Below are 12668 nucleotides of genomic sequence, written 5' to 3' on the forward strand. Positions count from 1 at the left end.
TTCTGTGATTCTGTGATTCTGTGACTAGAGTCATAGTTACAGCACCACAGAAGTGGCAACAGAAAAGACCTCCAGTGCACTCACCAGTATAAGTTTGCTCCTTAATTGACTGCTGAGACTGATTTCTTCTTATGCACTTTGACTCATCCTGTTTCAAATTAGTCCAGTGTTAGGGACTACATTCCACCTTACATTATAGAACTGGAGTATTTCCACAATAGCAAAGGCAAGATTCTGAGTTTCCTCTGAGGGTTAAATGATTATGGACGATATTGTAGGGTAAACTGAATGAAGGTGAGAAGACAATGCTAAGAAACCTGGGAGAACTTATACCTGGTTGGGCTTGGAGGGACAATGCATCCTTCAGTTTCATCACTAGCTGCTGCAGTTCCACCTCCTCACTGACTTCCTTCTCATCGGGTGGTATCTGCAGTGCAGTGGGAGCAACAACTTTATTCCTCATGTTGCTACTCAGGGAGTTTTCTGTCACTTCAGTCAAATATGTTTGACTCTCTTTTGCTTTTTTATATTGTCCCATTGGAGGCCTGTTGTTCTGCAGGGACACCGAGTCCAGTGGGTCTTCTGAGAATGTGAAGTCCATTGCAGCAGGAACCTCCAGTGTCCGTAAAAGCTGCATTCTATTTGCAGAGTTGGGGGGATTCAAAGATTTCCAGTCTGCACATGTTCTAGAAGTATGCCTTATTTGGACAGAATTTAATCCACCCTGCATTCTCCTTTCCTGCACGATATGTGGACTTCTTGGCATCATATTCTGACACTGTACAAAAGGATGCTCTGATGACTGTAACATTGACTGCAATAGACAAACCACAAAAACTACATTGAGAAAATAATTGGTATTTTGGTTTGCTGGTAGTACTAAAACAGGTAGGAAAAGAATTTTGGGACAAAATAATATTTTTTTTTAAAATTCCTGGTGAACTAAACCAATTCTTTTCGCAAACAGAATATTTTCCAAACTTTGTGTTTGAGTTTGGACAAATCTGTGTGACCTTTTTTCCCACAATTCTAATCTGAAGACATATGCTTTAATGCCATTGCAAAGTGAAAATATTCATGTTCCAAGAGTAAGTTTGCAGGAAAACTGTTCTAAAAGAATTAAACTAAGGGAAATATATATGTGTATTTTAAACATATCTCAAACACCTCACAACCTATTAATATTTGAAATTCCCAAACTAGATCAGTTGTCAGTGCCACAATTGTACTTGGAATTTTCTAGACAGAACTGTGACAGCAAATACCATCTATTGCATGAATGCTGAGTCTGATGTAACTGGGATGCACTGAGCTGACTGCATGCACTGGACACTTAACCGTGTGCGTGCAGCCAGTCCTGCATGCTGTGGACAGGCCAGTGTGACAGCGTACACACAGGATGGTATGACATGTCCAGTTATACTGGTCTGCATGTGCAAATGTTATAAAGCTGATCAAGTGTGCACTGCAGATGTGGCTGTTTGACCATCCCTGAAAAATACTCTAAAACCAGCATTAGAAAAGTACTGTGGGCAGCAAATATGTATGCATTTCCTGTGAAATGAGGCCTTTTTAGAACTTCAGAGATACCTTAAATGAACAGTCAATACAGTTGAAAAGAAATAAAATAGTTCCTGTAAGAGAAAAAATTTATATCCCAGTACAAGACAGCAATTAGGAATGACAAAAAAAGTGTTTTATTTACTCAATGACAACACAGAATTCATCGCTAAAGAGAAGACTTCAACGAAGTATCTAACATTTCTGTTGGAAACCATTTTCTCATTTTTACTGGAATACCCTCTCATTATTTTTGTATCTCTGCTAGATGCAAAATATATACAGAATGACAAGAAAATCCCTGCTGCAAAGAGCCTATCTCCTTTCTCTGAAAGGAAGAACCTAAGATGACTGAGCAGACAAGTGGAAGGTGCATGAAATAGTATCGACAGTGCTGGTATGGAGGAAAAGGAGTAGTTAGTGTTCAGTAATTGCCCATAGTAATTGCCACAAAGATTCTTGGTATATTTATCAGTATACCTTTACTTCTTGCTTCATTTGCTGCAGTTTTATTTGCAGGTTTTCATGGCTTGCTCTTAGGCTTTCAAGCTTTGCCTCTATTTTGCGTCTTTCATCTTCTTGGCAGTCTTGAAGAAATTGCATTTTGTCCTTCCATTTGTTGAACTGCTTCTTCATGTACCTGCCAGAGACACAGAGGAGTGGGAATTTTGCTAGATCACATACACAAATATAAACAGTGATGGAAAAGAGCAAACACTGTAGCACAAACTTTCTCCTCTTCATCAGTACAGAAATTTTTTGTCATCTCTGGGGTTAGAACCCAGTATTTCAGGAACTGGGTTGTATCCATGGAATTAGCAAGAATAGGAGTATTCTAGATGCAGAAAGATGTGAGCTGAGTGGAACTGTGGCCAGGACAGAGCCTTGCACCTTGGGGTTTTACCTTTCTCATAAAGGTGGCTGCAACAGGAGAGACATTCTAGCACTCCCTTTGTCTAGAAGCAAACTACTTATGGCAACTCCCTGACCTGCAAAAGATTCCCATAATTTCCCTCTGGGCAACAAAGCAGTAAAAGCAGTCTTTTCCCCTTTGATTTTGTTCATTCTTGCTCCTGGTATTTATTCTATGCAGCTTGTTTGATGGTACCAATAGTTTCTGCACAGGCCACTTGTCCTTTAAAAGATAATGTTATTTTTGCAATTAGAAGTGCCACCTTCCCATGCACACCAGAGGAGATTTAGAAATTACCTACTTAGAGCACAGCATACCACCCATATCTCTGTTCTAGAGCTGGGACTTCTCTAAGAGGTCAGGGTAGAAATATAGTTTTGTCTTCCTCACAGCTGAGGCGAAGAGAGCCAGAAAAGCTTGTTAACACTACAGTAATAAACCAACTGCTTCATATCACACAGCTGAAACAGCTCTTGTTTAGTTTCATCCAGAAGTTCATCTGATTCACTTTCTTTTGGGTATGCATTGGCTCACAGACAAGAGCCCCATCAGTTTCACTGGAATTATACAAAATTTGTCTGAATGGGACAGTAAGTCAGACCACTTAAAATTAAAATCAATATTATAGTGGTCCATTATAACAGCATTTAATGGGTCTTTACGGCAAAATGCTGACTACCTTCAACTAACTCAGAACCCAATTCTGTGAACAGGTACATAAATGGTGGAAGTTGGTCCACAAATAAGAACAAAGAGCTTCCCACGAGTAATGTGATTCATTCAGCCAGTAGTATGATAAGCTCTGGGTCAGAAAGTGATGAAGGATTTCACACCCAGAGAGGATTTCAAAAGGATTTCAAACCCAGAGAGGTTGTGGAGTCTCCTTCTCTGGAGACATTCAAAACCCGCCTGGACGTGTTCCTGTGTGACCTGCTCTAGGTGATCCTGCTCTGGCAGGGGGGTTGGACTGGGTGATCTTTCGAGGTGCCTTCCAACTCCTAATATTCTGTGATTCTGTGATTTGACAAGCAGGCTTCTCAGAAAGCCTCTCAACTATTGCTAATCTAAATGAAAACTTTGCCATAAGTCTTTATTTTCCCACGTGAGAACAGAGAGTGAGATAAGGACACAGACTAAAAAGAAACTGCAATTGCTTTCCTCTAGTCTTGTGTGAATTTGGATCAGCAATTGTACATTGACTTACTAGAATGAAACAAAACAGAAACAGAGGGAATTACTGAAGGAAATAAAGAGATTAGATTCAGTATCAAACGTACATTTTTGGTTGCTGAGTTTTTATTGTTCATCCCCATTTGATAGGATTTTTTCTTAAATCTCAAAATCTCTATAAAGTACAGAAAAAAATTGTCTTCTAGCTCTTCACTGCTCTACAATGAAGCAGCATTGCCCACCAGTCTTCAGTCAGCATTCTATTGCATTTACCTACCTGCTCTCATTGTGAATGCATTTGATGGATTCATGCATTTTTAACACATCTGCTTCAAAAGTGGCTATTGCCTGTAATATAAAAGAGAAAATATCTGTTCATAACTGTATCAGCAATAACTTTTCATTTTCTATGCAAATTTTGCTGTAAGAGGGCATGGCAAATTTGGGATTTGGTCTGTTTTACAGACCATTATTTTTAAAAATTTAACTGATTGCAATCAAATGATGCATTATAATATTTCTAATGGCTGTTAGAACAGACTGGAAAGTTTAGCCTGTAGAATAAATTCTTTATCCTATGACAAATTCTAAGTGTATGAGAATTTGCTTGGTTTCAAATTAGAACAAAAACCTAATTCCATGGAATTTCTGCAAAACGGAGTATTCTGATTTGAGAACAGTCTCTCTGAAGTCACACAACTGCTTTGGGACAAGAAGATGGAGGGAGACAGACTGGATGTAGAAGACAGAAGAGAAAGTCCTGGTTTTTTGGATCAAAGTAGCGGTCTCTGGGCCATGCAAGGGACAGTGTCCCAGCAGTCAGGGAGACAAACACTTTCCAGGTAAACTGCTTTAGAGGCATGGTATAAGCTGGGCTGGAATCAGGGCTGCCAGAGAATTGTAAGACTAAAAGCTGGGTCCCCAGGACCTTCAAACTTATGACTTTTAACTTCTGTTAAAAGCTATCACTGGATGTCATGGTTAAACCTGGCAAGCAGCTAAGTACCACACAGTCACTCACTCACTCTCCCCCTCCCTGGTGGGGTAGGGAAGACAATCAGAAGTGTAAAAGTGAAAGAACCTTTCTGGTTGATATAAAGACTATTTAATAATTAAAATTAACTATAATAATAATAACAGCAGCAGCAGCAGCAGTAAGAAAAATCGTAATAAAAATAGGAACAATGATAATAAAGCAATCAAAATGATACTTAGCTCACAAACAACAGTTGCTGGCTATGTGCCAATGGAAAAGCAATGAGAGAGAGGTAAGCCTCGGGAACTGAATAAGCTAGATGAGATGGGCTACCATCTGAAGAAGGAAAGGAAGGGAGAGTAGAGAAAGTGAAAGAAAGAGAAAAGGAGAGAGAAGGACCTGTCCCCTGCAAACTCTCCAGTTTATAGCAAGTGTGACCTTTACGGGATAGCATACATTTTATTGGTCAGCTTGGATCACACTCAGATCATCTGTCCTAGGTAATCTGTTCCAGAAAATCCCAGGCTTTCACTTCCCCCCCCATCCTCTTGAGCAGAGAGAAGCAAAAAAAACCCAAAAAACACCACCAAAACAAAAACAACCAAACGAAAAAAACCCCAAAACCAAAAGAGACTATGAACACAGGTTCAGGCAAAGACTGAAAAACAAACCTTGATTTAGTGTAAACACCCCTGGCAAGAACCAAAACACTGCACACTATCAACATTCCTCTCGGCGTAAATCCAGAACAAAGTCTCACCAGCTACTCTGAGGAAAATAACTCTAGCCCAGCTAAAGCTATAGTACAAAATTGTTTTCACTAAATTGAACACTGCAGTTCTCTCAGAAATGCAGTTTTGCTGGACAGGAATTAAAAAAATGGGATTTTATGATTCAGTTCCAGCAAAACCAGGGCATTGGACTTACAGTCTGCATCTTTTGAAGCAATATTGAAATAATCTGCATTATAAGATGTTGGAAATCAATAAAAAACTGCTCAAAAAGAATTCTCAGCCCAGAGAGAAAACGAACAAGATAGCAATTCATGTGACAGAATCCCACTATGGGGATGCAAGTCCTGCCTCACTGTCTTTTAAAATGACAAATGCCAGCCATCAAAACTATATGCTAAAGCGAAATCTGCCCACAACTTCTCCTGCAGATATGTGCTAGCTGGTACTGTATCTCAAGCTGGCCAGCAGAGTCCTAAAAGACAAGTCTTCCAAAGGACAGCACAGGAGTAGCAGCCAAAGGAGTGACCTGACACCCACAGGATAGTTCTCAGTTACTGCACCCTTGGCTTCTGGGAAGAACAAGATAAGTGGATGACACAGACTGGTTTGAACACAACCCAGTGTTCCCTATATTCCAAGTATGTGCAGAGCTACCAACCTCTCAAATAAATATAGAAACAAAAAACTGCTAAGTATTTATTTTTACCTACTCTGTCCTACCCACTTCTCTAACATTGTTTCTATGCAGGGAACCTGGAAATGGATTAGTGGAGAGCTTTTATGCATGAGCTATTTTAGTTGGAGTGGACACTACTCTGGGTTTATCCTCAAGAAGGGCCCATTCTGTCCTCTTGCTATTGCCATGGTGACAAAAATGGCCTGAGTCTAATTAGAATTAAGGCATCCTTCCTTGACATTTGCTTGCAGTAGGAGGACGTGATGGCATTTTTTACTGGCAGGACTCCAGTCTTACCTAGTCTTTAGTGTGCTACGCTAAGACAGCTTGGAGGGCGAGAGAAAGTAACAGAGCAGATATTCTTATAAATGCTTCTGAAGGTCATGGAAGTCAAAGAGTTAGACACTATGCTTAGGAAAGTATCAAATTGAAACTTCACCAAGTATTCAGATTCCACATTTTTTCCCCATAAGTGAGAAATTAACGGAAAGTTGAAGCTGCCCATTACATTTCTTTTTCATTGGTAATTAGAAGGTGATTAGATGCTTAACGTGGTAGGTCCTCTTCACAGTTTTAGGACTATTACAGCTTCATGTTTGGCTCACCTGAGCTTTTGTCCTGCCTTGCTCTGGTGTCTTGCTGTTATTCTCAGTCTTCTGCATCACAATTCTGTTTTCAGATATGAACTTGGGTGAGTCCAGGACAGGTCTGTCCACTGGAAAAGATAGGTTTTCAGGGCCAGGTAGTGGTGAAGCACCGACGTCTGCAGGGGGACTGTATATCAACAGAGAAATAATGAGTAGAGAAAGGATCAAGCCTTACATGGTTTTGGTACCCAGAAAGATAAAAATAAAACTAATGCACTGTAAGGAGACAGACAGATGTGCTACTGACTAAGCAAAAATTACAGTTTAACTGTGCCTGCTGACATATTTTGGCTGAAAGAATGAAATTCCTGAAAACAAATTCCAGTCTTTCATCAGAATCTCAACAACAGGCTCTTCTTTCCACCCATTTAGTATCAGTGCAATGCGCTGCTTCTCTTTTTTGCTTCCTTTAGCAAAGACCTAAATATATTGGGAAATTAAACTACAAAAAGATAGCGAAGGGCCAGATATCGCACTGCTTCTATGCTATGAAAAGCCCATCAGCTTCACAGTGACACCTGTATCAGAAACCCCAAATTCTTCTCTCATTGCTGAGAAATCATGATTGCTCACAGAATGATTAAATGACATTCAAAATTATCAAATATTTTTTGTTGCTGAATACAAGTGGGGAAATATTGGCAATGGAAAATGTTTTACATTTTACCATATTCTAAAAAACAAACACTGAAATAATACTCTCCGTGAGAATCACTGTAACTATCATCCATTTGTCTTACTGTATCTAAAAAATTGACTCCTAACAGCAATGTACTTACCAAGCAATGTAGCACATTCAAATTTTATATACAGATTTTTCTCCTAATTTGCACAAGAATGAAATTAATTCTTTTAGAGAGGACTGACCATCTTCTCCCTGTTTCAGTCTCACTGAAACCTCATTTGGAGAATGTATGTGAGATGCAATGGAGTTGCTAGGTCTTTTTACAACTGGGAAGGAATCTCACCTTTCATATATTTGTAGGGCTTATCTCGTATAATCATTCCCTTCAGTTTCTACACCTAAATATCAGCCAGCATCTCAGAGCAAGGAAGGAGAAACTACAGCAAAAAGCATAACATGACCTCCAACGCTTATTATCAACCACTGTGATCAGTGGTAATACATTAATGAATTTACATGTTAACTAAAAGCACACAGAACTGATCTGAAAGAACTGGAATGGTGAGATCAGCTACTCACTATTGCGATTAATCTCACAGAACTGCAATTTAGTGGGACTGTCAGTGAATGCACTGTGGGTCACACGTGGAAAGTATTCACAGTTAATTTCCAATGACTTTGCCACAGAGGAGGTGCTTAAAACCCCATGCAATTGTCGCAGGTACTAAATAATTGCAATGCGTGACCCTAGATTGAGCTTAAGAAATGGCATGGAGAGAAACAGATGACATAAGGAAGGAGGGAAGGAAGACACAAGCATGTTATATTTTATGAGACAACTGGTCATTAGCTTGTCAACATGGTAATCATGGTTAAGCTACAGAACAATGTACAGCAACTTCCCATTTATGCTTTCTCTTTTTAATGGGAAAATTGTGACATGGTGTCTGTCATAACAAAATTCCTTACTCAAAGGACATAATCATATACCACAGCCTGACATATTATTCAGAGGCTATAAACTCATTGGAAACAGAAACTCACAAAGTCTTTTTGTGACTAGGAAAGTGCTTCTCCTCCACTATCTCCAGAGCCCGCCTTCTGTGAGCCTCCTTTCTTCTGCAGCGCTCTTGAAACAGGTTGTTCCTGATGGTGCGAAGAAAGTGCTTTGCAGTTGCCTTTGCTGACATCTATTGGAATGAGGAACGATAAAGAAGGGAGTGAATTTTCAAACAGGCACTGCCCAGAAGTAGACAGTCCAAGGCAAGACATAGGAAAGAAAAGGTCCACCTGTTCAATAACTGAAGAGGTTCATGGCTGCTGTCTGACCCTAGAAGGGGAGCTGAAGTGGATGATGAGGCTGGACCACAGGCAAGAGTGACTCCAATTCTGTTAGGTAAGGAAAATGCTCTGCCTGGGCCAAATTCAGGCAGCCTGGGAATGCCTAATGCAGGATTTTGATAGTTACAATGATTAAGCTTACAGTTACAATGAAAATTCTGCCCAACTAGTATCTAAATTCCCTCTTGATCAATGGGAAGAAGTTCTTTCATACTTGTATGAAGTGTTAATAGATACAGTCTTCTGTGCTTCACATCTTCCTTTTGTACAATACAGTAAAAACCACTCTTTCACTTGTCACAGCAGTGTCAGGCTCTTCAGAAAGGATAGGCAAGGAAGTCATACACTCTCCTTTTTTTCCTGAGTTCCAGCAAAAGCTCCTTGCTCAGCCAGGCCGGTCTTCTTCCCTGCCAGTTTGTCTTACGGCTCATGGGGACAGCCTGCTCCTGTGCTTTCAAGACTTTCTTCTTGAAGAACATCCAGCCTTCCTGGACCCCTTAGCCCTTCAGGACTGTCTCCCAAGGGACACTCTTGATCAGTGTCCTCTGGAAGTCCACAGTACTGGTTTTGCTGACTCCCCCTCCTTACTTCACCAAGAATCAAGAACTCTGTCATTTCATGGTTGCTAAGGCCAAGACAGCCTCTGACCACCACACCTCCCACCTTTATAAACAGCAGGTCAAGTGAAGTACCTCGCCTGGTAAGCTCACTTACCAGCTGTGTCAGGAAGTTATCTTCCACCCACTCCAGGAACTTCCTAAACTGTTTCCTCTCTGCTGTGTTGTATTTCCAGCAGATATCCTGTAAGTTGAAGTCCCCCACAATAACGAGGGCTAGAAATTGTGAAATTTCTGCCAGTCACTTATAGAATGCTTCATCTCCCTCTCCATCCTGCCTTATGGCATATCTGCCTTGTGGGCCTTTCCCCTCATCCTTAACCATAAGTGCTCAACCTTGTCATAACAACTGTTGAGCTCTACATGATCAAAACACTCCCTAATATACAAAGCTACCCACTGCTTCTCCTTTCTTGCCTATCCTTTCTGAAGAGCTTATAGTCACCCATTATAGCACTCCAGTTGTGACAGTCCTCCCACCATGTTTCTGTGATGGTGAATACAGGAGGACACAAACCAATTCTGCCCTGGGAAGTGACTGCTACAGAACATGAGTTGAGCCCTGACAGACTGAAGAGGAAAACATAAATGAAACATACAGCATGTCTCCCAGTCATTTCTCAACATGCTAAAAACACTACCACAAGGTGTCAGCATGGTAAGGAAAAGCAGTGCTGATATTTCAAATCCCTACTCAGCAGCCCACTCCCTGATAAAGACAATGTAAAAATTTACCTAGCCAAGGACAGCATCTGCTTTCTACTGATTCTTTTATGTCCCACACAGAGGATATAAAAATGGAATCTGTTATAGTGAGTAGCTTATCTTTTTAATTTTGGTATAGATTTTGGCCACAAAAGTAAAATTTACAGGGTTAGTGTTAAGAGTGGGGCTTCATAAAGGAAATGTAAGTTGAGTGATCCACTTGCAACATTGCAGTAGCCATGTGGGAAAGCTCAATGTCAGACAGTATGGTACAGGAAGGGGACTACATTTTAAGACAGAATTGATTTCACTCACTCATATTCACTCACTCACAAGCACTAACAAACATTTGTCCAAGTAGTCTTTCCAGCATTCCCACAACAAGGTGTATGTATGTGGCCATGATGACGTACAGTGACATGAAGGACAAGAGATGCCTCTTCTCCTTAATCCTCCTGGGTTCCTCTTAGTGTGACCATGTGCTGGGTTCTGGATGTGCCTTTAGCTTCTCTAGGAGCTGGCAGTGATTGTGATCTTTTGTGTCCTTGTCTGTGCATCTTATAGGTGTAGGTCTGGTTCTTTACCTTCACATCATCATCTCTTGTGATGGCATCTTCCAATGGCAGTTTGCCTTTTGCTTCAGGCTACTTTTTGTTTTCCTGATTTGGTTGTCCTGAGAAGCTGTGAGTGGAAGTGGTGTGATCTTGCTGACCAGCTAATCTAGGGTGCATCATCTCCTGCCTTGCTATATCCCTTTTGCTCTTCCTTCTGGTGCTTCCACATCCGCACAATCCCATGCATTCTCCATTCATACCGGTTTTAATGTCTCTATTAGAAATTGCTACATAAGGAGACCAGTTGCCATATGGAGGAATGAACATCTATCTGTTATTTTTAATGCAAATATTAAGCATCTAGATAAAGTTTCTCACAGTGTTAGTAATAGAGTTTTGTTTTCAGAAAGAGAGCAACAAAGTGGCTACAGTTTAATGTTCCCCTATACAAAGGGTAAATGCAAGAGCAGTTTAACTAACATTCTTTATTTTCAGTGTAGATACTGGCTACCCAGACATCATGTTAAGTGCAGAGCTTCAGGAAGGAGACCATGAAGTACAGCTTACTAGGGGAACTTTTGTGGATGCTTTTTAGCTCATTTACTGAAGCTGAATATAATACTGTTAAATAGATCCACAAAAACCCCTCTCTGCTGCTGTGTGTAAGATCTGGAATTTCCTGCTCAAAGGACAAGCCGATCTTCCAAACACAGATTCCTAGTGTTGTACTTCAGCACGGGTGTGACGAAAGCACAGGTTGCCCCTGTAATGAAGCCCAAGTAAGTGAGCTTAGTTGGGCCCATGCCACCTCTTTGTGCTGCATCCCTAACTGACAGAGAAAAATGAGTCCAAAAGGTTTACAATAAACTGGAAAAGCTCTGGAATAAAGAAAATTTCATGCAGGAGTTTGTAAAACTTTAGGATTATTTTATTTCTGAATGATTCTGCATTGGGATTAGGAAGAAGGAGCACTGGGACACATTGAGGACCCTTTCCACAAGTTTAAGGATGATCTGCAAATTGCAAACTTGCCATAAAACTCCTTGGGAAGAGGACTTGTGCTATGACATTTCGTGGCTCTAATCAACTATTTCAGAACAAAATACTCCTCCTAAAGCTAGGAACTTTCTTCATTTCCCTTTTCCTTTCCCTGACTCACCATTCCCAGATTAACAATGCAAGTATGTCATGGCCATTATGGTTAATACACACATAATTTCATAAGCAATGTAGTTCAAGAGTCTACTGCCTACTTGCCTACATGAAGAACCTGAACGGGAAAATGAATCAGTACAATGGGACTTCACCTGCACACAGTGTTCCACAACAGGATGTGATCTCTTATGTGGTTTGCTGAGACGGCCAGTGAAAAAGCAGACTTGGCAAAGGTCAAAATTGAGGCACTTCAGACAGCGATACCTGTGAAGGACAACAGAAGGATTATGTTACTTCCCCATAAGTAAGAGCTTGGTGTAAGTGAGCTTGATTACTGGAAATATGGATCCCTGGGTTCTAAAATGCAGAGAAGCACCTTTGTCAGACTAATTACTTTTCTCAGCATTCTCTGAATGCAAGAGTTATTTTGTCCAAACAACAGTGGACTATTCTTCAGAACCCACTAATGATTTTGATTGTATTTATTTGCTGAATTAAAATTTAGTTAGAAGAAGAAACAGCTATTCTAGCACCATTTTTGAGAACGGAGTTACATCTTCATATGCGTCTTATGCACCAGCTTATCTCTATTTGCTGCTCTCATGGAACTGTAATATCACCATGTTATTGACATAGGGTTTGCAAGTTTGCAAAAAACTAAAAATGCAAAAAACTAAACCTGCAAGCTTACTATTAGTGAGAAGAGAGTAACAGTAAGGTGCTTTTCTGAGCATTCTAGTCAGTAGGTAATGGTTAGTGTTCTTTTTATATCATTAGGCCATTTTATACCATTACTTAGATGAATGAGGGGCTAAGATGGATAACCTAACTAGCCAGTTACTACACCTGATTATGGGACAAAGAACTGAGATACACAGGTTTAATTTGCTTTACCACTGAACTGCCAGTTTACTTTCAGTAAGTCTCCATAAACATGTCTGTGCTAGTGAACTAAAGAGAAGCAGGATGCAGGCCTGTGATGGCTCTCTCTTTCC

At 40.4% G+C, this 12668-nt stretch overlaps 1 protein-coding gene across 1 annotated transcript in view; it reads right to left on the bottom strand.

The window, feature by feature from the left end:
• Nucleotides 1-333: 333 nt before the first annotated feature.
• Nucleotides 334-12668, bottom strand: part of DYTN (dystrotelin) — a gene marked incomplete at its 3' end in the record, with an annotated part of 20887 nt that continues 8552 nt past the window's right edge. Inside the window, exons 8-13 of the mRNA XM_010194696.1 lie at nucleotides 11826-11937; nucleotides 8346-8491; nucleotides 6635-6803; nucleotides 3921-3991; nucleotides 2041-2200; nucleotides 334-814 (exon numbers count right to left, since the gene is read on the bottom strand). Of these exons, the coding sequence (XP_010192998.1) occupies nucleotides 334-814; nucleotides 2041-2200; nucleotides 3921-3991; nucleotides 6635-6803; nucleotides 8346-8491; nucleotides 11826-11937 (1139 nt within the window). The remainder of the gene's footprint in view (nucleotides 815-2040; nucleotides 2201-3920; nucleotides 3992-6634; nucleotides 6804-8345; nucleotides 8492-11825; nucleotides 11938-12668) is intronic.

Source organism: Mesitornis unicolor, unplaced genomic scaffold (assembly GCF_000695765.1).
Source record: "Mesitornis unicolor isolate BGI_N332 unplaced genomic scaffold, ASM69576v1 scaffold34690, whole genome shotgun sequence".
NCBI lineage: Eukaryota > Metazoa > Chordata > Aves > Mesitornithiformes > Mesitornithidae > Mesitornis > Mesitornis unicolor.